This window comes from Phycodurus eques, chromosome 14 (assembly GCF_024500275.1).
Source record: "Phycodurus eques isolate BA_2022a chromosome 14, UOR_Pequ_1.1, whole genome shotgun sequence".
Classification (NCBI taxonomy): Eukaryota; Metazoa; Chordata; class Actinopteri; order Syngnathiformes; family Syngnathidae; genus Phycodurus; species Phycodurus eques.
The window spans coordinates 2,249,131-2,275,754 of record NC_084538.1 but is presented as its reverse complement, the minus strand read 5'-3'; the positions used below and the strand labels follow the sequence as shown (position 1 = coordinate 2,275,754).

General features: G+C 42.6%; 2 protein-coding genes across 7 annotated transcripts; one reads left to right on the top strand and one right to left on the bottom strand.

Moving 5' to 3' along the window:
- Positions 1-533: 533 nt before the first annotated feature.
- On the top strand, positions 534-14,942 carry ahi1 (Abelson helper integration site 1). Of its 5 annotated transcripts, XM_061695834.1 has the most exons (25): positions 534-703; positions 933-1,076; positions 1,596-1,702; positions 2,029-2,432; positions 2,539-2,609; positions 3,350-3,539; positions 5,020-5,212; positions 5,315-5,410; positions 5,851-6,036; positions 6,263-6,418; positions 6,789-6,921; positions 6,999-7,122; positions 7,551-7,780; positions 8,524-8,627; positions 8,797-8,915; positions 9,267-9,538; positions 9,971-10,134; positions 10,223-10,256; positions 11,120-11,148; positions 11,616-11,696; positions 12,774-12,818; positions 12,904-13,066; positions 13,508-13,587; positions 13,967-14,055; positions 14,212-14,942. In XM_061695834.1, the coding sequence occupies exons 2-25, from the start codon at positions 1,055-1,057 to the stop codon at positions 14,381-14,383; spliced, it is 3,264 nt and encodes a 1,087-aa protein (XP_061551818.1). In that variant the 5' UTR covers positions 534-703; positions 933-1,054; the 3' UTR covers positions 14,384-14,942. The 5 variants fall into 5 exon arrangements, with proteins under 5 accessions (XP_061551818.1, XP_061551819.1, XP_061551820.1 ...); XM_061695835.1 differs by having other exon boundaries at positions 534-1,080; XM_061695836.1 differs by lacking the exons at positions 534-703; positions 933-1,076; positions 1,596-1,702 and having other exon boundaries at positions 2,404-2,432; positions 2,539-2,871.
- On the bottom strand, positions 13,142-25,805 carry slc18b1 (solute carrier family 18 member B1). 2 transcript variants are annotated; one of them, XM_061695839.1, is made up of 13 exons: positions 25,638-25,758; positions 25,221-25,345; positions 20,927-21,022; positions 20,755-20,828; positions 20,325-20,472; positions 19,061-19,217; positions 18,214-18,452; positions 18,058-18,149; positions 16,784-16,879; positions 16,623-16,697; positions 15,943-16,036; positions 15,665-15,714; positions 13,142-15,285 (listed from the first exon to the last, which is right to left on the bottom strand). In XM_061695839.1, exons 1-13 carry the CDS (start codon positions 25,666-25,668, stop codon positions 15,231-15,233), a joined length of 1,332 nt encoding a protein of 443 aa, XP_061551823.1. In that variant the 5' UTR covers positions 25,669-25,758; the 3' UTR covers positions 13,142-15,230. The 2 variants fall into 2 exon arrangements, with proteins under 2 accessions (XP_061551823.1, XP_061551824.1); XM_061695840.1 differs by lacking the exon at positions 25,221-25,345 and having other exon boundaries at positions 13,143-15,285; positions 25,638-25,805.
- Between the last annotated feature and the right edge of the window lie 819 nt (positions 25,806-26,624).

Genomic DNA, 26,624 nt, shown 5'->3' with positions numbered 1-26,624 from the left:
GATCAAAACAGGTAAAAACAGAGTACTAAACACTTTTGAACAGATACCTATGTGTCTATGTTGAGTCAATTGTTAAATGAATAAATCTTTGACAGCGCCGATAATAATAATCATATATAATGATAATAGCTTGTTAGCTTGTGTTGGTGGACTTGTAGTTGCATTTCTGTCCTGCTGGGGACAGTGGCACAGAGAAAAAGGCGAGCATGAGAGAAGCGATTTGTATTTTTTTAACACTAAATTCTTGCTATCAAACAAAAAAAAATCTTTATTGAACATATTCAATTTACAGACAAACAAAAACAGACAGTATCGTCGATAATACATAAAATTGTACAAAAGAGGAGCCAGGGGGATTTTAAATACAACCATTGAATGAAGAACATAAATCAACAGTTTTAACAGCTTTTTCTGTCATATTTCCTTCTCACAAATACAAAATAAAATAAATAAATAAAAAGGTTTCGAATGACGGTAGACGTCTAGTCCCATTTCTGTCCTGCTGGGGGCAGTAGCACAAAGAAGATGACGAGGATGCGGAAGCAGAAGACGAAGAAGAAAAGGAACGCGTCTCTCCCGCAGCCATGTCAACGCTGGAGTGTTTTTAATGTTGTCGCGCTACTTTTGGCCGAATAAATCACACGGAGTTGGAGGAAAGTACCCGAAAGTTACGCCGATAAAACAGATACGAAGCTGCGTGGAGGTGTGTGCGGATGGGATAAGCGGAACAGCCTCGGAGCCGGCCGAAATCACATGTGTCCTTTAAAACACCCATTTCCTAAGTTGTAGTTTGTTGACGGTGCACGGTGTTGTAAATACAGTGATTCATTAGACTAAACGCAAGACTCACCCAGTTAGTTACCTTCCCAACGCGTTTTGTTGTGGTGAGCTTAGCGTTCAGTGTATTTTTGACCGTCTTTTGACGTCAGCAGGGCCAGAGTTCACCAGGAGGTCGTTTGAGCGTCAAAAAGGGCAAGCTTTTGACCCTACGTATGACGTAGCTCCCGGCTTTTATTTGCTAAGCTACCGTTAGCACGCTAACGTAGCTAGCTAAATGACAGACTTTGGTGATGCATGTAGGTAAGTTTGGATTTTTGGGGGCACCCCCAAATTTCCCATATTTATTTCCAAGTGTAATAGCAGCGTAGCTATACATATATATATATATATATATATACATTTCACCATGACGTCACACCTTCTCTCTCTCTCTCTCTCTCTCTCTCTCTCTCTCTCTCTGTATATATATAAAATCGTTTTTATGAGTGTTTACAGCTACGGTTCAGCACTCAAAGCTACGTCTACATGTGTGGACTATGGTTGGGGTTCCCCCTTTGGATACTGTTTATATTGTTAGTTGGTCTCGGGAATACTTTTTTACACTAAGGTTTGAAATACGCTGGTTTAAACTGGCCAGATTCTTGGAGGCGTACATTCAACAAGGTGCTGTACACACTCCTTAGAGATTTGAATGCATATTAGCATGCTAGAATTTTCTGTAACCTGATAACGTGTCAGCCAGTCTATTTGTACGTGGAGTCATTTAGTCTGCATTACACTGTTGATGTTGTCCACTTGCTCCAATTACATTACAGGTGAGAGTACCTGGACAAACACCCAGGACGGATTGGACGAGACGTTTGATAAGCCAAATAAGAAAAAGTCCAAGAAGAAAAACCAAGAAAGCAAAGAGAGCATTGTGGTAAATCATTATTCTGTTGGATTTGACTGCTGTTGCCTCATAATACAACCTAGTTTGCATGTTATAGAATGCAAACTTGCTGGTCGACCTCCAGTAGCTGTCATACAATTGTAAAAAGAAGTTAACCTCCCTAATATGACAAAACAACAACTTTGATAATGAGTGAAGACATTTGGTATACTGGTATACGGGGGTTGGAGATCAAGCCCTGACACGAATATTGAAAATCTGTGAGTAACAGGTGCCCCCTTAAAACTGTTTGTAATTGCTTCTATTAATAGTATTCTTCCAGAAAATGTTGGACAAATGATTTTCCTTCTCTTCAGATTCCGACTCTTAAGACCCTCCGTCTCAAGAAGGACGGGGAGTCCGATGACGACACTACGCATCATCTGGAAACTGCCACAAAAGTCAACAACGGCGTAAGCCAAGAGGACACTCAGCCATCAAAAGTCAAGCGGAAGAGTAAGAGGGAGCTTCCCGGCCGGCCTCTGCCCGACGAAGCCGCTGGTTCGGAAGCGGATGGCTTACCCAAGGAAGCGAGACGCAGGAGTAAGAAGGGAAAACGGAAAGATGACGCCAAGGGAGACGACGACAAGGATGATGACGAGCTGCTGCGGGAGTACCAGCAGCAGATGGTGCCACAAGACGAAGAGACACTAGTACGTGAGGACGTTGGGAAGAAGAAAAAGAAGAAGCTGAAATCTGCCACCACCGAATCGGACGTTGGGTGAGTTTTTCTTGCCTTATTTTGATTTACATTGCTATTTTAAGATTTCATATTTTTGGGGATATTTCATTTTGATTTATTTATTGATTGAGCTTCTTTACATCAGGTATCATGACCCGCACAGTGATGTCGAAAATGACTCCAAAGACAGGAAGAAGAATAAGAAGAAAAAGTCAAGTAAATAATACGTTTTATATTGTAGAGCGTTCGGGGTTTGAATTTGGGCTCCAGCCTTCCTCTATGGAGTTTGTTTGCGTGTTTTCCAGCTTTATTGAAGATTCGCGGTTGACCATGGGTGTGAATGTGAGCGTGAATGCTTCTTTTTCTATATGCGCCCTGTGAATACCTGGCGAAAGGTCCAGGGTACAACCCCCCATCTCTGGTTCCAAGTCACCCGGAATAGGCTCCAGCTTCCCCATGAACCAAATGAGGACCAACGGTACAAAAAAACCCCCAAAAATACAAATGTCATAAAATAAATAAATATTCCATTAAATATTTGCAAATCTTATTCAAATAGATACCAATAAATGAAAATGCATATAACATTCAGTCATTAACAATGTAATTAAATACACCCATCAGCGCTGAAATAATTGATCACAAAATTATTAAATAGCTTGAGTACAATTACAAAATATGAAATGTCAGAATTTCATTTTTACATTTTGATTTGTTTGTTCCTTTGTTTTATATTATGCAGTATTTACAATATTGAATTTTGGAGGAAATGACCCACCATGCAACCCGTCATCATTGTCTACTCATATAGAGAGAATCCCATTACAGTGGGATACATTCATTACTGCATCTACCACCCGAGTTATCTTTTCGTAAAGACAGACCTTTTGTATCTCACCAGGTCGTCTACGTAATGTTTTGGCCACCGATGCCGTAATTTCGACCGATGTTTTCAGCACTGGAGGACGGAAGCATCAGTGCGGTGCAGAAGAAGCCCGTCGTCTCCGATGAAAACGACGGCCTGGTGCTGGGGGTGTACGTGCATCGAACGGACGGCCTCAAGACGGACCTGCGCATCTCGCATCCGATGGTGAAGGTCCACGTGGTGGATGACGTCACGGGACAGTACTTCAAGAAGCAAGACAGGTGAAACGTTTAGTTCAGATATACAGTGCATCTGGAAAGTATTCACAGTGCCTGCTTCACGTTTTCCACATTTTACAGCCTTTTTTCAAAATGGAATACATAAATTTTTTTCCCTTCAAAATTTTACACCCAACACCCCCACAAAGACAACATGGAAAATGTTACTTGGCTGTTTTTGCAGCTCTATTAAAAATGTCAAAAATAAGAAATAGTATGTGTGGAAGTAGTCACGGCTTTTACTCAATACTTTTTGAATGCACTTTGGTAACAATTCCAGCCTTTTTGAATATGTTGCCACACAGTTGGCACACCTACATTTGGCCATTCCTCTTTGCAACATCTCTCAAGCTCCATCAATTTGGACGGGCGGCGTTGGTGAACAGCCATTCTTCAGATCTGCAGTATGCTCAGGCCAGGTTTTTGCAGATTCATTCAAAATCAAACCTTCTTTAGACAGGTGAGTGCATTTCCAAATCATGTCCAGTCAACTGAATGTACCACAGGTGGTCTCCAATTAAGATGAAGAAACATCTCAAGGATGGCCATTGGGATCAGGATGTACCCAGCTAGGCTCAGCATTGAGCTACATGGCAAAGGCTGTGAATACTTACGTTATGTCCAAGTAATTGTTTAAAATGTTAGTTTTTTTATGGGGTGTGTTGTGTGTAGTATTTTGAGAAGAGTTGCATCCATATTAGAATCAGTGTGTAAATGACAAAATGTGAAACAAGTGCTGTGAATACTTTACAGACGCATTTTATATCAATGACCCCGTGACGTGAAATCCTAGATTTGTTTCTAAATGCATTACACGCTTGAAGATGATTACTGAAAATGTGCAAAGACTGAGAACTAGGTAATACTGAATTGCAGAGATGTAGCATTAAACTGTTTTTCACCATTTCAGTTTATCACATTTTTTGGACTTGGCTAAAACAGCGCCCATTGACACGCTTGCTCGGCCCTTTTCTCCCACTTCGGCGTGCAGTGAGCGAGCTAGCTAGCTATGCCGACATACCGAAAATGCATCTTCCTTGTGCGCTACAATTTACAGAACAGCGCAGTGTCGTTATTTAAAGTCCCGGACCTGCCTGCTGCCTTTCCTCTGGCCAAGAGGATCCCTGGAAGCCTTTTTAGCTCACGTGCTCGCTGATGCCTAGCGCCTCTCACGGTGGGATGTATTCCAGCCACCGGAGGGATTAAGCGGTTATATTTTCATGTCTCAAGCATGTCGGCATGTGTAGGCATAAGAAAGTTGCTTGATGAAGTAGCATCTATTTTCAGCGGGGTGTGGTTTCACACATTCAGAGTACACGCCCACAGCATTTGAGAGCGGAGAGAATGGCTTGATTTTTCATACACATATTGGCGGGGTTGTTTACATCATTTGTCTGTGGTGTGTCAAATATACAGGACATATTTTCACTTTGCAAGAACTTTAACGCTGATAAAATACAACACTTGTATGCTTGCACTTCAGCCATCGTCCCGTGTCGTCGTTTTACGAGCAAGACGGCGTGGACCACATCCTGCCCATCATGACGCAGCCGTTTGACTTCAAGAAGAACAAGTCGGTCGTACCCGAGTGGAAGGAACAGATCATCTTCAACGAGCCCTTCGCACACTTTGTCGGGCGGGACCCCGAAAGCCCCCGAGTGGTCCTCTTCTTTGAGGTGACACACACACACACACACACACACAGAAGACTCCCATTCGTAAAACTTCAGAGCCTTTTTTTAATGTGTCATTAAGTGGTTGCCTTCCTTCCTTCAAAGATCTTGGACTTTCTAACTATGGAGGAAGCCAAAGCCAACGTTGATGTTGAGAAACATGAACGAGGATTCAGAAAGATTGCATGGGCCTTCCTGAAGGTATTTGCTTTTTGCTATTTAAAGGGGACCCGTCATGGAAAATTTATTTTGAATTAGTTGTATACAAATAGCTGGCTCTCCAGAGTGTGTGCCTAACCAAGTGTGTTATTATATTTATTATTTATTTTACTTTTTTTTTTTTTTTTATATACCTCATTTACAATTGAGAATCTGTTTTAAAAATAAAATGTGGTCCTTGAGCACAAACGTTTGCCCACCCTGCTTTTAATTGTGAAAATAAAATACAGATTGCCTTCTTTATTTTATTTTATTTTATTTTATTTTATTTTATTTTATTTTATTTTATTTTATTTTATTTTATTTTATTTTATTTTATTTTATTTTATTTTATTTTATTTTATTTTATTTTATTTTATTTTATTTTATTTTATTTTATTTTATTTTATTTTATTTTATTTTATTTTATTTTATACTTTCAGCCAGTCGGTGCCAATGGCGTACTGAACACCGGAAGCAAAATCCGCCTACAGCTCTACTGCCCGCCCACTTGGGCCAAGAGGCAGCCTCACACCATCGAGGTGGTGGAGTGGTGGCGGCATTACTCGCGCGTCAAATACGCATCCACCCTCTACGTTACCGTGAAAGGCATCAAGCTACCTCAGCACGTACGTAAGAAGAAAAAAATAGCTTGTCGTCCACTTATGAAAAAAATAAACACATCCCTCAATTAGACGGCAAACAATTTAAATAAACATCCCCTTTAACTATACGTTATGATCATAGATGATCATGCATTCCTATGTACAATTCAGTTTAAGTATGTGTGTCAGAAATGAATCAAAATTGAAGACATAAACACACAACGTGGTTATTGTTTTGAAATAAATGCAGGTGGACCCGAGCATGCGTTCCATGATGGCGCTGCAGGAGGAGCGAGGCAGCACCTCCTACAGCGAGCTGCAGGACGGCGCCACCAAGAGGACCTCGACGCCACATGGGGAAGAGAAGTCTCCTCCGGCGTTGAAGTGGAGCAGACTTCCCGGCCAGGTGGGTGTCAATAATGCAGTGGACCCTCACACTTTGTGGTGCTTTGGGAACAATACCTGTTGCGAATAGCAAACATTTGTGAAAGGAGCAAATAAAAATAAAAGTTTTTTTTTTTTTTTTTTTTTTTTAAATTGCCTATATTAATAGTTTTAAATCCCAAATATAATCCCAAAACTGGGATTATAATGATCCCAAAACACTAATATTAATAGTAAAAAATGCCATTTAATGTTTTTGACTCGGTGATTCATAGATCATTTCATACACTACCAATCAAAGGTTTGGAGTCCATTAAAAATGTCCCTTTTTTTTTTTTTTTAAAGAAAAGCACAGTTTTTGAATGAAGATAACTTCAAAATTCATTTTAAAGGTGTGTCGGATTCCCAACAAGCCCATGCTGGCGTTCCGTGGAGGTCAAATGGGCTGCTTGACGGTGCTCTTCTCTCACGCCGGGACACTTCTCGCCGCCGCGTGTGCTGACAGAGATTTGTTCCCTGTTGTAGGTGAGTGGCATCTCTCAGTTTAACCTCCCTTCTGTTAACACAAATCGTCACTAATATAAAGATCATTTGCGTTGCAGTGTTTGAGATTCCCTCTGGGAAACCTTTGGCTGCCTTCAGCGGCCATCTTAAAATTGTCTACGAACTGTGCTGGTCCGCTGACGACAGACGTCTTTTGTCCGTCTCCTCCGACGGAACCGTCAGGTGCGATTCGTAACCTTAACTTGTGTGAACAATACTTAAAACAGTTACTAGCCCACCCAATAAAAGCTCGTCCCCACCTCTAAGGCATTTCAGGAAATGTTATCTGAGTCTGTGTCTTTATCTATTGGAGGGACAGCCACCATTTGAGGAACTTCTGCTCTCTTTGTTTTCATGTTCAAATGGGCAACGCCCCCAACCACTATGTATAATGGCAATTAATTGAAGCATGGCATTTATTAGAGTGAGAACCGCTATTTGAGAAAATGTTATGTGAGGTGAGGAGGTCTGTTTTTATTTATTTTTCAAAAGGACAACACAGCTGACAACTAATTCAAACAATGGCTACAGTATAAGAGGGAAGGCCACTATGAAATCAAACTTTAGACTTGACCCAATAATACACCTTTGCACTTTGACCTGTTTTTCAGGGAGTGGGATGTGGAGCACTTCCTCCCAACCGCACGGAAGGTTCTGCCGCACCCGTCATTCGTGTACTCTGCCCAGTACCACCCGGCGGCACAGCACCTGGTGGTCAGCGGCGGCTACGACTGCGTGGTCCGAACGTGGCGGCTGGATGTCGATGACATCAACGGCCTGCTCGTGCGCGAGTTCGAGTCCCACGGCGGTTTCATCAACACCATTTGTTTTGACGCGGAAGGTACAGGACATTTCAGAATGTCACACTTACGTCCGGGTGGCATAAGCCTTAGCTTTCGCCAATGGCGCCACGAGAAAACAACCCCTTCTATGTCATTGAAAAAAGACAGCAAATGAATGGCTTGAGTGATGATTTTCCCCTTCTCCTCTACTGTATCGCCATAGTTTAAATTATGGAAGTGCGAGTCGAAAAGATGATGTTACGCAAGGTAAATTGCTTGAAAGGGAGACAAAACGCCGGCCGTGATTTAAATTTCAACAGGTAAGTTGATTAAAAATTTGATGTGCTGGACATAGAGTAGTTAACATGATCATCATAATTACATGTGCTCTTTTGAAGCTGAAATGGATGGTGCGCTGTCGTGTACTAGCAGGCGAGCCGTTAGGTTTTGCACAATTACTCAAAGACAAAAAAAAACATTTTATACATACCTGTGAGAAAATGTCTTCCACAAACCCGATGACGGAGGCGTCTCTTTAAAAATAGCTCCTATGCCACAGTCTTTTCTGTACTATTTATAACATATCCACTTGGTTAATCCTTCTTAACCACAAATTCTGATGGATTAATTTTTTTTAGGAAATTGGAAAAAGAAGCAATTATTTTTTTTTTCATCGTTTCAGTACCAGTCAGCAGGAGTCCATCAATTCCCTGGAGCCCGTTGTTTACAAACATGATGAAATGGTCTATTGGACCACGTTTGGCTTGGACCCTGAATGATGTTGATTTTTGCAAAATGTCAGGACACAGGATGTTCTCGGCAGACAACACGGGAAGTGTCATCATGTGGAAGACCTCAGTAAGAGATGGCGAGCAGCAGCCTTGGCGTCACTGGTGTGTGGAGAAGGTACTTACCTAGCCATGTTGTTAGTGTTAGCAATGCATGCTAGCGGTGATGGTTTTTGAACTACAGTACCTGGTTAAAAAAAAAAATCCATGAATCACTCACCCAGCCCTAACTTCAGTTTAGTGAGGATAAAGGTTTGCATCAAACGCTTCATGTTGTCACCTTCCAGATTCACACCGAAGCGGACCTCAAGGGGGTCCCCATCAACATGCTGCAGGTCCATCCAAACGGCCGCTGCCTCCTCATTCATGCCAAAGACAACGTCCTCAGGACCTTGGATCTGAGAATGTAAGACTGCAGACTGCAGTTCATCCTTAAGGTTCATTAGGGCACCCTATATTGGTCTTGGAGATTCCAAAAAAAAAAAAAAAAAAAATTAATAAATAAATTAATTAATTAATTTAAAAAAAAAAAAAAAAATATATATATATATATATAATACAAGTATTACAGCACTTGTCTAAATGGAGAATTAAAAAAAGAGAATATATTCAAATAAGTCACTCCAGTTTACCTGTTGAAAAATATGAACACTGTCACATTATCATTGCATGTTGTTGAAATTGTTGTACTCTCGGTTTGCATACAGCTCCCTCTGCTCGTCTCTCGAATCATAACCGTAATATTTGTTTGTTTCAGTATGACAATGAAAAAGTACACGGGAGCCACCAACAGGCGGGAGAGGATCTCCGGCACCTTCACGCCTTGCGGCAGCTTTATCTTCTCCGGCAGCGAGGACGGAATGGCGTACGTTTGGAACGCGGAAACCGGCGACCAGGTGGCCGTGTACTCGGAGCTTTGTTACAGCTCGGCCCTGTGCAGCGTTTCCTTCCACCCGCTCGAGAACATGGTGGCCTTCTGCGCCTTCGGGGAGAGCCAGCCCGTGCACATTTACCTGCACGACCGCAAAGGTAGGGCTCACGCGCTATGCCCTGAAATTCAAATCTACAATTTCTTTCCACAAAAACACGATTTCTGGTTTTAATCATTTTTTTCACCCCCTCGGTTATAGAAAAAGCAAATGACAACATGCAAAGATGTCTCTCAGTTGCGATTTATTACATTGTTGAAGTAATAAATCATAATAAAATATATTCAATATACAATCCGTCCTTGACACTAATTACTACTTTCTTATTAGCCAGAACCTTTGCACCATCTTGTGGCACTCTAGGGCATTACGGAAAGAGTACAACATTATGCAAACGAATCAATTTCTTTGCGAACAGCTACGGATAGTTTTCGCTGGGGGGGGGGGGCATTATTGCAGCCCTAACCAGGTTGCGGACTTTCTGTTTCCCCACAACCACACGCAGTCACGCTCGGGCTATTTCCCTTCACAGTCTCCCAGTTGGACGGGCGCCGCACGAAGGAGCTTAGGTCTGCGTCGAACACGCCCGACCAGCTCCACAGCACGCCGGTCTCCGCCTCCATGGACCAGTTGAGCCAGACCACCAGGCTGGCGTTGAAAATGCAGCGAGTTAAAGCGCAAATGGATTCTGTCCTTGTAAATATACACTACATCCGCCCCCATTCTAGACCTTTTAACATCATGGTACTACTATGTTATGTTTTGTTTTGTTTGTTTTTTGAAGGAACCACATCGCAGGTCTTCATCTTTTGAGCCAGGTACAGTTTACTTCAAGTTGTTCTCAAACTGGGGTCCCCGGGCCCCTGGGGGTCCTTGAGTTGTAGCTTGAGGGTCCACATATTTTCAATACAATTGTGTCGTATCATTTTAACAAGCGCGTACCTAAATGTGAGAACTGGTGTGCCAATAAAACAAACATAATAAACCAATTACTCCTCCCTACACCAGCTTTGCGCCATTTACAAGCTAGTGACGTATCATAACATAAATCTGACATCCCTGCATAAATTATGTTTTAGAACGATGGGTGTATGGCAGGAATAAATTCCTATATAAAAGCATGTTTTCTCAAAAGTGTAGTAGTTTTTTTTTGTGTGAATAAAGGCATCTTTTCCAGAACGAAAGGCATAATATTACGAACATATTATTTTATTTGTATATATATACATATATATATAAATTCACTTTGTAAGATATCACTTTCTTCCTTGGTTAAACTTTGACTTCGATATTACAACTTTATCTTGAAAGAATACGACTATTCTCATGTCTAGACTTTTTTAAGATTTACAGTCTTTAAGACTTTTTACCGAAACGAAATAAATCTTTGTTCTTGTAAAGATTAAGCCTTTTTTTTTTTTTTAGGGGGTATACACTTTATTCTTATAACATTTGAACTCTTTTCCTTAAAAAAAATAAAATTGGCAACTTTTTAATTCCTATAGCATTTAGGGGTGGTCGGTATATTGAATTGGTGTCAGGACTATGAGGGGGGGGGGGGGGTCCTTCGAAATATTTATCCCCTGTAATGGTTCCCTGGACCCAAAAAGCTTTGAACCCCTGATTTACTATCACAAGAATAACTGAATGAACTAATTTCTCATTTTCTGTCTTGTGACAGGTCGGAGCCTGTTTTCTGACATCAGCACGGTACATATTTTCATTCGTACTGCCTAACCCTCTGTCGTAGTCCGTTGCGAAGGCTCTGATAGACACTCGGTGGCCAATTCATTAGGTACACACCATCTTAATGAGGATGCACAGTTGTGATTGACACTGTCAGCGGTATTAATTTAACGACATAATTTCAGCGGTTTGCTGTGGTGTACGACGGCACTGGATCCTACCGAGATATGTTTCAGATATTTTGGCTACTTAATTACGAGAGTCAGTGTCACACAGACAACACAATACCAAACATTGTCTTACAGCGTCGAAACGGCGCGTTATTACTTTTACGAATGCATATGCTTTTGATATAGCTCTTGTTTTGGAGCTTACTGCATGTGCGTGATTGCTGGGAGGAGTATCCAATCCCGGCTCTCAAGCAAGGTCACGTGTGTTATCGAAATGTGGAAGATTGTCTAGGGAGCTTAATGCTTCCCTTGCACCCTCAGATAAGATCCAATGCCTCGCTCCCTCCTCTCTTGGGCGGCTTCAGTCCAGTCGGGCCACATCGAAAGGGCACGCTTCAGACAGTGAGTACGCCATCTCATACATTTTTAAAGGAGACCGGTGGATTTTCACCTATCGTGGATGGGTCTGGAATGGAACATTTAAAACAGTTCACAGGTGTCTTAATAACATGCTTAGTTTTCCGTCGTTTTTTTGTCCAGCCCACACCTCTGCTGCAAGCAGCTACTGCTCGTACGCCGCCGCTCTGCTTCGCGTTTTGGCTTTGACGTGACAGTGTTCCTGTGCGGTCCAGATGACATTTGAAAACGGTGGCTCTTGTTGCCAAGTCACGTGTGCAGAAAACCCGGTTTGGGCGTCGTTATGATGTAAATTAGCCGCACTGTTAGGTCACAATTCATTGAAATTCATATTCAGAACGGCTTGCCCACAAACACCTTTTGGGAAATTAGCATCTCACTCACGATTTACATGGCGACATTCTAAACCTGTGGTGCTGTCGTCACATCCGCGTGTCGCTGATTGACGGCCAGCTCGCGGCGCTGGAATGTTGCGGCCCACCTTGGGCGTATCGAGTGCATTGAAGAGGATCTGCTGCGCGTGTCGAACGTTTAACAAGTCAATAGGTAAAGAGTTGCGCGCCCCGGAAAGGAAGAAGTGCGTCTCGAAATCAGACAACAGAGATGAACGAATTATGAAAATATGCAAGTAATGGATACCCCCACTAAAAATGTTTATATTTGCCGACAGTATATTCAAAGTCTAAACACTAAATATGTACCCCAAACTATGAACCGTTAAACACTTTGTCATTTGTCAACACTCATCTTACAACCTTACCCGTCAAAAAAAAACAAAAAACCAGGCTCCCAAAATGATTTCATTTCAAAGTGTGAAGTGCAAGGACGCTGGCGTGTATGTCACCGCTTTGCAACCCGGAAGCATACCCGTTACGATTTTCACATTCGCCATTTCTATGACAATTTTGACAAAGTGATGCATCGATGCTCCGGCGAATAGCAAATGGGCTGGGGCTTGCTGTATTTGTGCAAAAAAAGTCAATTAGACATAATATGTCCCCTTTAAATAACTCGCTTACTCTGCCTCTTTGGCATCTAATTTCAATATTTGTCATTCTGCAGTCACTTCCTAGTTACAATCCTCCGGCAGACTCGTCTCAACATGTGGTAAGTGGCCACTGCGACGACTACTACTAATTGGACGCGAGTCTTGTTCTGCGACGATCACCCGCCACCTGGCCCTCTTCTCCAGGTGGTGTCGCTGTACGACTACAAAGCCAACCGCTCGGACGAGCTGACGCTGCGGCGCGGCGACGCCATCCGCGTGCTGTACAAGGACAACGACAACTGGTGGTTCGGAAGCCTGGCAGACGGGCAACAAGGCTACTTTCTCGTCGCTTACGTCGCCGATCGGAGTACGTAGGGCGCGGCGTTCCCCTGCCGCGGCGAACACCCTTTATGGTGGCGCAGACGGGGAAAGAAGAGTCGCAGTTTCCGATGCACTTTTCAGCTGTTTATTGAACGTCGGCAGAACAATACAAATCATTAACACAATGAGCGCACTCACGCAAGAGCTGCCGTCACCCACAGCTCACACCCAGTCACTCACACGCTCGCTGGCGTCACACGCCACCGGGCCTCGCCTCTTAAAGCCACATGCACAGTGTAGCTAACATAGACAATACGTACAATATTTTCTATACATTGTATGCTTGCAATTTCGTTGTTTGAAGGGATGAAAGTATTTTATTTAATTTTTTGGTGGATTTTCTCCTATTGCGGGTGGATCTGGAACGCATGCCCTGATATAAACATCGTATACAGTAGTTTTGGTGGTGCTGTTTTTGCGCGTGCAGGAGACTCCAGCGAGGAGGCGGCGGCGGCGGCCGTGGAGACGGCGGCGGAGGCGGCCGTGGAGAGGGCGACGCCGGCGAGGGTGAGCTGATGTCACAGTCTTCTTGTTGCTACGTTCCGTTTATGTCCAGCCACTTGCAAAATCCTTTTCAACGAGCCGCTGCTGGCTTCGTAGTGTCTTTGTAGAAGTCAGAGCGCCGTAGGTAGAAGAGCCACACGACAGCGGCGTCCGTCGTCGTGTCACTTGAACTCCGCTAATGTGCAGACCACGTGGCCCGCAATAGCAAATGATTTGCCTGAATGTCCATGATTCATACTCAAATCTGGACCAAAGTTTCATATGTACTAAATAATAATGTAGAGATGGAGCAAATCCCTTTTTACAGTAACTTGAATAAGCTTTATATATATATATATAAAATGACACTATAATTTAACATTTCGTCCTGTGCACTCCCAAGATTTCGACTGCAATCACTCCTTCCGGGGAACTTCGCTTTCTCTCCGAACCCACCCTATCCGACACAGAGCCAGAGTTGACGGAAGCCAGGTCCGTACTGCTTTTTAAAGTCCCGCTTCTTTTGTATGATGTATCCAGATTCTTCGAAAGAGCTCTCGTTGTAGTTGCTCGTATTTCCAGAAACCCCAGTAAATCAAGGTACCGATGTCTTAGAGATTAAATGTGTACATTTCCCTCTTGGCACAGACTTAAAAAGAAACAGAAAGTGAAAAGCCTCCCCCCGCCACCGCTACCCGCGTCATCCCAGGCCACATTGTCCGACCCGGACGTCGGAACAGAGTCGGGCCGACCCGCTCGCCGTCCCCTCCCGAAGAGACCGACTGGGAGGCCAGGTGTTGCTGTGCGACTCCACCCGTGATGGTACACTTCTTGTCAAGTTTTTGTGCAGACGACAATCACTTTTATTGTATTTTTTTTTTTTTTTCCATCTATAAAAATGTCTGAGAATGTCTCACATTTTGAAGTTAGTTATTATCGGGACTGAATTTCTATACAGTACAACCTCCAAAGTGGGACACAATGCGTTGTAATTTCACAACAAATTCCCTGATAGCAAATAATCTAAAGCAACTTGCTTTGAACTTTTAACATGTAAGGAGACATGAACGAACCCTTTTGTGTAATTCAACTAACATACAACATATACACAGGAAATGGAACGCTCGAGTGATTTTCACGCTAGCTGTTAGCCACACGCTATTAAGGTTAGCATCTGCTTGGTAAAATGAATAATTTGTGAATGTAATTGATAACGAATGAGTTGTATTGCACCGAGCAGCTAGAGAACGAAGTAAGTTCCCTTTCCTGTCAATTGGATGTCGGAAATTGAACCACTTTGAAGCTTGCACTGCACATATTAGGGCCAAAGAATTATTGTGACAAATGTCGTTTATTTTCATGCAATATAGAACTTTTTACCAACATTTGTGTTGCCTTGTCATCTTTGACCCCAACATTCAAAAACCATTACTTTACATACACGTATAATGAAGCCGGCTGACCGTTTAACATTTACATATGTACAAGATTTATTGTTAAGTCCCAAGATGCATTGCCTAGAAATGTTTCTGTCACATTGAGTCATACATAATAACGCTCGTGCAGAACAATCGGAACATTTGGTGTGCGCGATGTGACGTTCATCTGCTGATTAACACTACCTTCTTCCGACGGAAATATTGTTACGCAACTATTCAACAAGGGCTTCATTCATCCAGGAGTGGAAGTCTTTCGCCAGTATGACTCCTCTTGTCTGGAAGCCTAGGGAGAGAAAAACAAACCACAAACTAATAATTCTGATGATTTAATTCAGTTGATGGTATTTCCTCATTGGGGAAAATGTCTTGAACTTCAATTCCACAAGCTGTATATTGTCTTTGACTTTTGAGTTTGCACTTTTGTTGTGAAGTATGGAACTCTCTCACATATGAGAGCAACGCTTCGGTGAACAATATGTACCTTGAGGTACGGTATATTTACACAGGGCGGGCCAAAGGTTGGTAAACACTTTTCAAATTGAAAAATGTAAAAAAAAAAAAAAAAAACATGTAAATGGTAAATATAATTTCAAATCCGGTTTAGAGCTACTTTTGGCCCTTTCTATACAAATCTATTGTTAATGTTGAGGCGGGTTGTTTACCTTTGCCGCGTTGCTGGATGCGAGACGTAATAGAGCACCAGGAAGAAAGCCTGAGGACACCACAACACATCATTAACCATTGGGACGTCATTTTACACACCCTAAGTGCAAAGTACGCTTCGATCCTATAAATCCACTCAGGTGATAGCCATCATTTGATTTGTTTTAAAGGTTGGCTCATGAGCTAGAATGTAGCCGGAACTGAAGGGGAGGGGCAGTTTGTAAAAACAAAAAAAACGTAAAAATCTAAATCAAAAGGTGAAATGTATTCAACTTACACCCAGGAAGGCCAGGCCTCCTTGGATGGCAGCTGCCCACTCGAAGCTCAGACGCTGCGTAATGGCGCTGCCCACGGTGGGCCCGTAAAACATCCTGGAAACGGGGCACAAAGGCACTTTATTTTATTTATACCCAAAGACATTTTTGGTCAGTCCCGACTGCTGTATGAAATTTGCTTTTTAACGTTTTTTGACATCCAACACTGTTGCGTAGTCGGTCCCTGCTTTCCTATGACGCTTTCCCTGGAGATCAAACCCAACTCCTTCCCCGGCTAAACAGGCTGCTGGGAGAATTGAACCCTTACAAATGGGACTGTTTGATGCCCTGACGTCTTAACTGTGTTGCATAGTCCCTGCTTTCCCATCACAGATTTCCCTGTTAATCGGACCCGACTAGTTTGCTGGCTAAACCGGATGCTCGACAGTATAAATTGCAGCCTTGTGAATTTTGTGGATTTTTAATGTTCTGAAATGTTTGTTACGCAGTCGCTGACCTTACATCATGAATTTGTCTTTGATCAAACCCGACGCGTTTGCTGGCTAAACACCCTACTTTATATACTGAAGCCTTATGATGGATTGCTACCGATCGTGCGGCTTTTTAAAGGTCCGCGTGGTGGCCGCACCTTGCGTTTCGGACACCCCTATTGATCAGACCCGACGGGTCTGACGAGACTCACCCGGTGGACCACACGGCTCCGAACAACCCCGACACCATTCCCAGAGTGCTCAGTCCCTCCTCGAAACCGTTGTCGCTGCGTGAAAGAGGGACCGAGGCAATGAGACCGATTTCTCGACCTTTGGGGTGCAAAAATGCAAAGGTCATGCCCAGGGCACTCACTAGGCGCACTTTATGACCTCTGGGAATATGGGTATGGCGGTCATGGCCAGCGAAAAGCCGATTAGCCCCAGCATGATGACCAGCAGCCACAGTTCCCTGAGAATGGACATACGTTATTATATTCGCACATATACACTTAGAATAAAACGCGTACACTCGTATTACTAATAAACAGCAGTATTGAAGAGTTGGTTTGTGCAAGTACGTCTTGTCCAAAAGGTGGTAGTACATTTGAGGAGCGTGCGACGGTGAAGTGAAATGTTGCGATTATATTATGGCACCGCTGTAACAGTAACTTGTTTTCATAATTTAAGAACCAAACGAGGCCATGCGCACTTGGCATAATCCGGCTTGCCAGCGGGTTTTAACCTCCTTTGCGGGGGTAAATCTTAAGGGCCACAAGGCTAACAAGATACGCAAATCAGCTGCTACTTTTGAAGGAGTTCAAAGCGAGTTCAAATTAGTTGATTTTTTATTTTTTTCGTCATTAATGCGAGTAAAGCTCAAATTTGTCATCGCGATCAAAGGCAAAGTAATCTAATCATTTGAAATCGTAATTCACGCTAGGAACACTAGCCTTTTCATGTTTTAGGTGCAATAGCTCGTAGCGTGGTTAGCATTTCCAGCAGAGAACGTATCCTACCGGGCATCGGCCCCATAATTCTGTATTTATACTGGGTAGGCCAAAAGCTGGTAGGCACTTTTGAAATGACTTCATTTGAGGGAACTAGGGAGGTAGGAAGGGAGAGAGGGAGGAAGGACATAAGGTACAAAGGAATGGATTCGTTAAGGATAAACGGAGGAAGCAAGCACGGAAGGATGAATGAAGGGGCTCGGACTTGAAACCCCAACACCGGCCTTAATCCTAATTTGAAACCTTAACCGTTGTTTAAAACTCTGAACCGAGGTTACAAACCCTGACTTGAAAGCCCAACCCTGGAGAAACCCTACTTTGAAAACCCCAAAGCCTGTCTTGAAAACCTTACAAATTGTAACTCGGGCTCAGAAAAGCTGGCGCTTCAGCATTTCGGGTACTGTGCGTCTACGCCCCTTCTTGCACAACAGCATGAAGAAACAATAATCCATGCCTTTATTACATCTCGGCTGGATTATTGTAATCCACTTTATTTTGGAGCCAGCCAATGAGCTCAAAATGGTGCTGCTGCTCACCTAACTGGAGTTTGTAAGAGGAATTCATTGAATTCATATCTGTGTTACTTTTAAAGGCCATTATAAATAAAGGCGAGTCGAGTTTCCACATGGTCGCAAAGTACTTTGGTATGTTAAGGAAAGGGGCGGGCCCCAGCAACAGGAAGCCCACGGCCGTGGCGACGCCTCCGATCCCCATGAACCAGCTCCTGGTTGCCTGAAAGGGAAGGAAGAACGCTTAAAAAGACGACTTGCGAGAAAAGACGGCTTTTAATACTCACGGGATATTTATCCGTGAAAAAGCCTATCAGCGGGGAGCCGAGTGAGTACGGGAAGGAAAGACCCAGCATGATCAGGCCCACGTAGCCGGTGGACAGTTGGAACTGTTCTACGGCGTACAGGGACAACGTGGCGTCCAGGAAGCCCAGACCCGAGCTCAGGGTGAAGATGACGTAGCAGAGCAGCATGACTTGCAGGTTCTTCAGAAGGCCGAAGAAGGAGCTCTTGGAGGAAGCGGCGTCTGAGAAGTAGTAGGCGATTGCGAGATCCTATTGATCAGACCCAACAAGCTTGCTGACTAAACAAGCCGCTGTGTAAATCGAAGCCTGACGATGTTTGACGAACATAAGGCGGGGGTGTCAAACTCAAGGCGCGAGGGCCAGATCCGGCCCGCCACTTGATGTTAGGTGGCCCCGCGAAGGCAAATCATGTGTGTCAACTTCCGCGATTCTTGTTCAAATCTGCACCGAAATTTCAAATTGTCACATGTCATCAATGGTAATGTTGAGGTAGCGTAAGCATTTTTGTGTAACCAAACATGAACAATAGTTGAAAAACCCATTACCCTCGATTTCTGATTCCAAAACTAGTTCATAAATGTCGTGTGTAAATATGACGAGGCGATTAAAGATTTTTATGGTTTCACAGTCATAACGGCCCTCTGAGGGAAACCGTAACTACGATACGGCCCGCGCCAAAAATGAGTTTGACAGCCCTGCTCTCAGGTCTAACTTTGCTGCGCTCGCCGTCCCTGCTTTCTCACCACTCATTCCATACCGATCAGACCTAACTAGGTTTACTAGCTAGACTAAAAACAAATGTAACATGGGATCGGCTAAAGTGTTATACCGATGGAGGGCAAAATGTAGATGTTGAGCGGCACCATAATCAACAGGAAGCAGCCGAGCACCATGAAGGGAACCTCGTATCCGAAGGACTGGTAGAACCAGCCTCCGACCGGCGGTCCCAGGATGAGGCCCAGACCCGTAAACACTTCCAAACTTCCCTGGAGGGAAAGAGAGAAATTCGGCATTTATGTGGGAACACCAGGAAGACGATTGTTAATGTTAAAATGTGTATGGAAAATTGCTCAAGCAAGACATTCATGGGAATATATATAAATATATATATATATATATATATATATATATATATATACATATATATATATATATATATATATATTTTTTATATATAACTATTTCAATAAATGAAGACGTTCATTGTCCTTTTTTTACTTCATTGTGTATAGCTAATTTAAAATCAGCCAACCATTAAATGACGACGTTAAATGTCAAATAGTTTGTTTTTACTATTTTCTGTCTTCCATAAACAAATGAACCAATTATTTAATAAAAATACCGTATTTTCTCCAAATTATCTCCCAAATGGATGGGGTGCCTTATAATGCTGCGCGCCTTATCTGTGCACCGACTTCCAATATCGATAAATGTTGTCGTGTGATGAGCGCTCCGCTTGACTGTCTGGGAGCATTTCCTGCCGTGGCTGAGGACGGCATGCGGACGTAAAAGAAAAAAGGGGGAAGGGTGCGCGTGAAGGAGGACGCTTAAGGCCCGCCCCGCCCCCAGTAGGGATATAGCGCCCGTCCAGCCAGCCTCCGCTCATAAAGTAGCAGTCGAGCCAGCCGCCCCTAATTTTGTTCGTACGAGGCATTACGGTAATAAGCCGCCTTCAAAATAAAAGCTCGCCAATAATAATACGGACGTCAATGCTCTTCGGTTAAGGAACGCAGTCCGTTTACCATTTCTTTTTCCTAAGATATCAAATAAACTCCAGATTGATTCCCAACTGATCAGACTCGACTAGTTTGCCGGCTAAACAAGCTGTCGTATAAATTGAAGTCTTGCGAATTTTGACAATCGTGACTATTTAACGCTCTGTCGTCTAACTGTGATGAGACGGATTCGCCATTGATCAGACCGAACTGGTTTGCTGGACTACCGTAGTACCGCATGCGGTAACGCTCACATGCTCGCACTCTCTTGCGTTTCCCAAGGCAGCTGCCAGCAACGACAGCTCTGCAACGTTAGTGCTCGTGATCGCGCTGTGTAAATAACATGCCTGGCGAAGACAAAGGGCCGTCTACACTCACCAAAACAGTCGCCACGTTGTTTGGAAATACTTTAGCCGAGAGGGCAAAAGAAGAAGTCATGGCGCCGGCAAAGCCGACCGCGTCCACCGACCTCACGATGATGCACAAGGCGATGAAAACAGGACCGCCCGGAACTCTGTCCAGCAGCCTGCCGGGAGGAATCAATCGAGAGCAGGCCTTTTACCGGTGGTTCTCAAAAATGAGGTCCGGGTACCCCCGAGGGTACCCGGACCTCCGAACATTCTTACTTTTTTTTTTTTTTTTTTTTAAAGACAACTTTTTAATTTGTATAGCATTTAGGGATACACATGCTAGCTATGTTTTAAATGGCGTTAAGGTTATGATCCCCAAAAAAAACAAAAAAAAAACGGAAGGTTTGAGGAGCCCTGATTTAAACCAATATGAATTCAGATTGAAAAGCGATCATCACCCAAAGAGAATGGTGCAGCCCGACGACACAAAGAGTCCCGCGATGAGCATCGTCTTTGCGCCGATTTGCACGATCTGTGAGAGAAAAGAACACGAAGAAGCATCAAACGTGCATCTAATCATATGTATAACATGGAGGGGGAAAACAAAACACCAACATGTCCTGTACTTACATATCGGCCTAGGATCAACGAGCCAATCAAATTGCTGACAGCGTAGCAGCCGAATATGACGCCCACCACCGTCTGCGACGCGCCTTTCTTTTCTGCCTGGGCACAAACATTCATTCAGCACCAAATTTCATTGGAATCAATTCCAAAAGTGAAAAAACTCAACTTGGTTGCTTACTAGTGAAGAATTTTTCAAAAAGAAGAGGCCTCGAGCTCTTTAATGCGATTCGCAGTTGACGTTTGCCATCAAACTATACGAACTAACTAACTACTATACGAATTACACGTTGTGCATTTAAAACAACCAAACAAATTTGCCTTAAGAAGGCCCCCGCTAGCTTAATGCTAATCAATGCTAACCATCACTTATAAGCAATGGGTATCTGAACACAAATGTGGCGCAACATGTAGACAGACAATATCACAATACTCACAAGCATATATTCTTTTATCCTCTCCCAAAAAAAATAAAAAATAAAAAATAAAATATATATATATATATAATATATATATATAAATAAAAATAAAAAAAATAAAATATATATATATATATATATATATATATATATATGATTGCATCCACAAGTACAGTGTTCTCGAGTGCTATTTTCTTTAACACATTTCAAAAATGTTTTCCTGTTTTTTGGGGTGAGACCGACTGATTTGGGCTTCAGAGACAGACTGAGGCGATTTTTTTAAAATTCTATTTTATTTAAAAAAAAATTTTTTTTTAAATCACTTGGAAAAAGTCACTTGTTTAGTTATGTTTCATATTCCTAATATTATTAGTAATGTGGAATGCATCCATCACAGCTTTTTCCTCTTGAAAACAAACACAAGCACCGTTAATAATGACATTTATTGAAAGGCCTTGACTGACACGCGTGCGTCCGAGGCAGGCCCAATTGACACGCGTGCCGGGTTTTGCTGTCCAGTGAGGAGCAGAAAAGAGCAACCGAGTTGGGAGGCCGACGGGAAGCTTTTGTTACGCCTCTCACGTTTATTCATTGGCCCGCAAGCACGAGGACCACATGACTGATTTGCACAGCCATCAAGGGATCTCCTCCGTGTTTACAGTACGCCACGCACATCCTGCGCGCGGTCACAACGGCTTAATTTTGTGGAATTTTCTCCAGATGATTAGTTTAGCCCGGGCTGGTTGGGCTCCGGTGAGCGCTGAAAGGAGCGGACGCTTCCTTGGCACGCTTGCTCAAGAGCACGCTTGGAGCTGCTTGATCGAGAGGCCCGCAATATTTTTTGCATTCATTCAGCTGTTTGTGTCCCCTAAAACTGCTGAATTTGAATGCATTTGTCTTTTTCATATTCGTATATCTCGTTAAATAAAATCGCAAGTGACAAAATTCAACAAGAATAGGGTAATCATTTTACATTTTTGATATTCAGAAATAATTGGTTAATTATTATAAATAACATTCAAAAGGAGATTGTATTTATTTAAACAAATACATGTTATATTTGTTACATACAAATAACATTTACTTTTATATTTATTAATAAATTAATAGCATTTATATTTATAACATAAAATAAATATACTACCTATCAAATATGATTAACTGTATATGATCATTTTTTAACAATCTCAAATACAGATGTCTTTTTTTTCTCAAAAATATACAACTTTCTTAAAAATATGACTTGAATGCTGAAACTATAGGATTTCATTATCGTGGACACATTTTGCCAAACCAAAATGCGGCGCTGCCCCCGGCCGGTCCCAAGCCCGGATAAACGCAGAGGGTTGCGTCAGGAAGGGCATCCGGCTTAAAACGTTGCCAAACAAACACGGGCGTTCGTCCAAAGAATTCCACACCGGATCGGTCGTGGGCCGGGTTAACGACGTCCGCCGGTGGAAATTCAGCTACTGTGGGTCGAAGTCGAAGAAGAAGAAGAGGCGGAAAGCGGGTTCTTCGGCAGAAAGGGAAGAGGAAAGCACAGAGCCAAGAACTGAATGTGGGGGACTTTGGATGTTGGGACTATGACAGGAAAATCTCAGGAGTTGGTTGACATGATGATTAGGAGAAAGGTTGATATATTGTGTGTCCAGGAGACCAGGTAGTTCTGAGCATCCCAGACAGAGAGAGAGTCGTGATTGGTGCAGATTGTAATGGACATGTTGGTGAAGGAAACAGGGGTGATGAAGAAGTGATGGGTAAGTACGTCGTCCAGGAAAGGAACTCGGAGGGACGTTGCAAAAAGGATGCAAATGGCTGGAGTGAACACTTTTTTCCAGAAGAGGCAGGAACATAGGGTGACCTACAAGAGCGGAGGTAGAAACACGCAGGTGGACTACATCTTGTGCAGACGATGGCATCTGAAGGAGCTTACCGACTGTAAGGTAGTGGTAGGGGAGAGTGGGGCTAGACAGCATGGGATGGTGGCGTGTAAGATGACTCTGGTGGTGGGGAGGAGGATTAGGAAGACAAAGGCAGAGCAGAGAACCACGTGGTGGAAGCTGAGACAGGACGAGCGTTGTGCAGCTTTTCGGGAAGAGGTGAGACAGGCTCTCGGCGGACGGGAGGAGCTTCCAGAAGACTGGACCGCTGCAGCCAAGGTGATCAGAGAGGCAGGCAGGAGAGCACTTGGTGTATCTTCTGGCAGGAAAGGAGAGAAGGAGACTTGGTGGTGGAACCTCACAGCACAGGAAATCATACAAGGAGAAAGGTTAGCAAAGAAGAAGTGGGACACTGAGAGGACCGAGGAGAGGCGAAAGGAATACATTGAGATGCGACACAGGGCGAAGGCAGAGGTGGCAAAGGCCAAACAAGAGGCATAGGATGGCATGTACGGCAGGTTGGACACTAAAGAAGGAGAAAAAGGATCTATACAGGCTGGCCAGACAGAGGGATAGAGACGGGAAGGATGTGCAGCAGGTTAGGGTGATTAAGGATAGAGATGGAAATATGTTGATGGTGCCAGTAGTGTGCTAGATAGATGGAAAGAATACTTTGAGGAGTTGATGAATGAGGAAAATGAGAGAGAAGGGAGAGTAGAAGAGGGTAGAAGTGTGGTGGACCAGGAAGTGGCAATGATTAGTAAGGGGCGAAGTTAGAAAGGCATTAAAGGGGATGGAAAATGGAAAGGCACTTGGTCCTGATGACATTCCTGTGGAGGTATGGAAGCATCTAGGAGAGGTGGCTGTGGAGTTTCTGACCAGCTTGTTCAATAGAATTCTAGCGCGTGAGAAGATGCCTGAGGAATGGAGGAAAAGTGTGCTGGTGCCCATTTTTAAGAACAAGGGTGATGGTGCAGAGCTGTGGGAACTATAGAGGAATAAAGTGGATGAGCCACACAATGAAGTTATGGGAAAGAGTCGTGGAGGCTAGACTCATTCCCAAGTTCCAGATGTTCTTCTGCCGAGAGGACTGAAATCAGGACATTCGAATTTCTCAAGCTTATCGCGGTCACGAGCGAAGATCTCCGCCTACCTCGCCGCTCCCGAGCCAGCGCTGCCAACATAGCAAACACGTGTGCTCTCACAAGTGGGTCTTCTACACGGAGGCAACCAATCAGAGGAAAGGGGGCGGTCTCAGCCAAATATGGGCAAAGCAGATACCAAAAACTGGGTCAAACAGAAGTAGCTTTCAGAGGAGCCTTTTCTGGACAATCACAAAGCCAAGGTGTTTTTTGAAATGAAATTGACACTTTTGTACTCAGTCCATGTTCGAGAGTCACTCTACGGAGGTCTAAATAGCCAGAATATGGGACCTTTAATATCTCACTTTTTATCTCGGATATAGATGACTTTTTATCTTCAGAAATATACGACTTTAATTCTAAATATCCAACTTTTTTTTTTTCCTCAAACCTATAAAGGACTTTGGTACAAATATCTGAATTTTTACAGTATCTCGTAAAACATGTGACTTTTTACATCAAACCTTTTTTCAAAAATATATACGACTTTGCTCTCAAAAATATACGACTTCATGTCAAATGTGACTTTTTCTCAAAAGTACGTCTGACTTCAATTTTAGAAATATCTGACCTTCTGCGGCATTCGGTAAATAGGCCTACCCGACTTTTTAGTCAGGAAAATCTACGACTGAAATCTCAAAATATCTGACTTTTTTTCCCTCAAAAATATTCAACTTTTTTTTTTCTTGAACGTATACAAGATTGCAACTTTCATTTGGTAGTGGAATTCAGTGTGTTCGGACAGCAAGTGAAGCGCGGCTGTGTTGTCAGCGCCATCAACGGGTTAACAGATGAGCGAGCCATACTCTATTGGGTTGGGGTTAGGAAAGTTAAAAGAGCCTTAATGTACTGTAAGTACCTCTACGGGGAAGAAAGGTCCCAGTATGGAGTAGCAGATCATGGAGCTGAAGTTGACGGACGCCATGGATATCAAGGTGAGGGTCTGTTGTTTTGTCATCCTCACAGGAGACTCCCTCGAATCCTCTTTTCCCCCCCCACCAAAACGAAATCAAAACATACTACAATATAGCTACATATTCCAAAATGAAAAACATACATACAGATAATGCAGTCATACTCGGTTAACTTATACAACTTTTTTTTATTGGAAATATATGAAATTATTCTTGTGGTATTCACATTTTTTTTCTCAAAAATATCCAATTTTGTTCTGGTAGTACAAGTTTAATCTTGAAAATATACGACTTTTGACCTCTTCGATGACGCTACCACCGTGCTGCCCCGTATTAAATTGCCGTATCAAATACTGACCGACCTTGGAGCTGAAGGTCCGCTTCGGGCTGCATTTTCGTTCTTTCGTTAACGACTTCCAGCGTGTTTGTGTTGCGGTATTGAAAAAAAGCGAAAAAGAGACTTTGGCTGACATTAATTAATAAACTCGCGCACGCACGCGCCTTCACATTCGCTTGGTTTACTTTGACTTCCTGAGTCAAGCGCAAACAGACTCAGCGGCTACTTCCGGGAAGCCCTTCAAACTCAAAGCGTACTGCTGATTTCAAGTTAAAAGTGCCCAAGTGGGATCCATAAAAAAATCAAAATAAAAAGGGTCATTTACATTACGTGTTGGTTTCAATTCACTTGTCTTTTTGGCTGACTGTTGTCATTTCATTCGTTTTTCTTTTTAGTATAAAGCCTTTTTTTTCTTAGAGCATTTCTAAAGTGTTAACTTTGAATTATGAACATCCAATCAAATTGTACATTTTCACACACATCCATTAAAATAAACAAAATTTGACACATCCATTTTATAAATTAAATAAGATACATAAGGAATACATGCTAAAATAAAACACATTTTCAAAATAAATGAAACAATTATGACAATACATTTAACAAAATAAACATATAACAATACATGCTGAAAAAAACAACACATTATGAAAATAAAGTAATTAAAATAGGTTCAATAATAAATTAATTACAATGAATTAAGGATACATTTTTAAAATTGGTGCTAAAATGACCGAATTATGAAACTAAATGAAGCATAACCAATTATGTTAAAACAAAATACATTTTAAACTAAATGCTTAAATAGAATAAATAATGAAAATACATAAATGTAAAAAAAAAAGACATAAAAACTAATTAAAATAATAATTCTAACGGAAACTGCATTTGGCTGGCGACCAGTTAGAATGGATGGATGGAATTCTAACATAAAAAAAAAACAAAACAAGCACATGAACATTTTCCTCTTTTTTCCAAATTTGCAACACTGCCTTGGTCATTACTAGTTTTT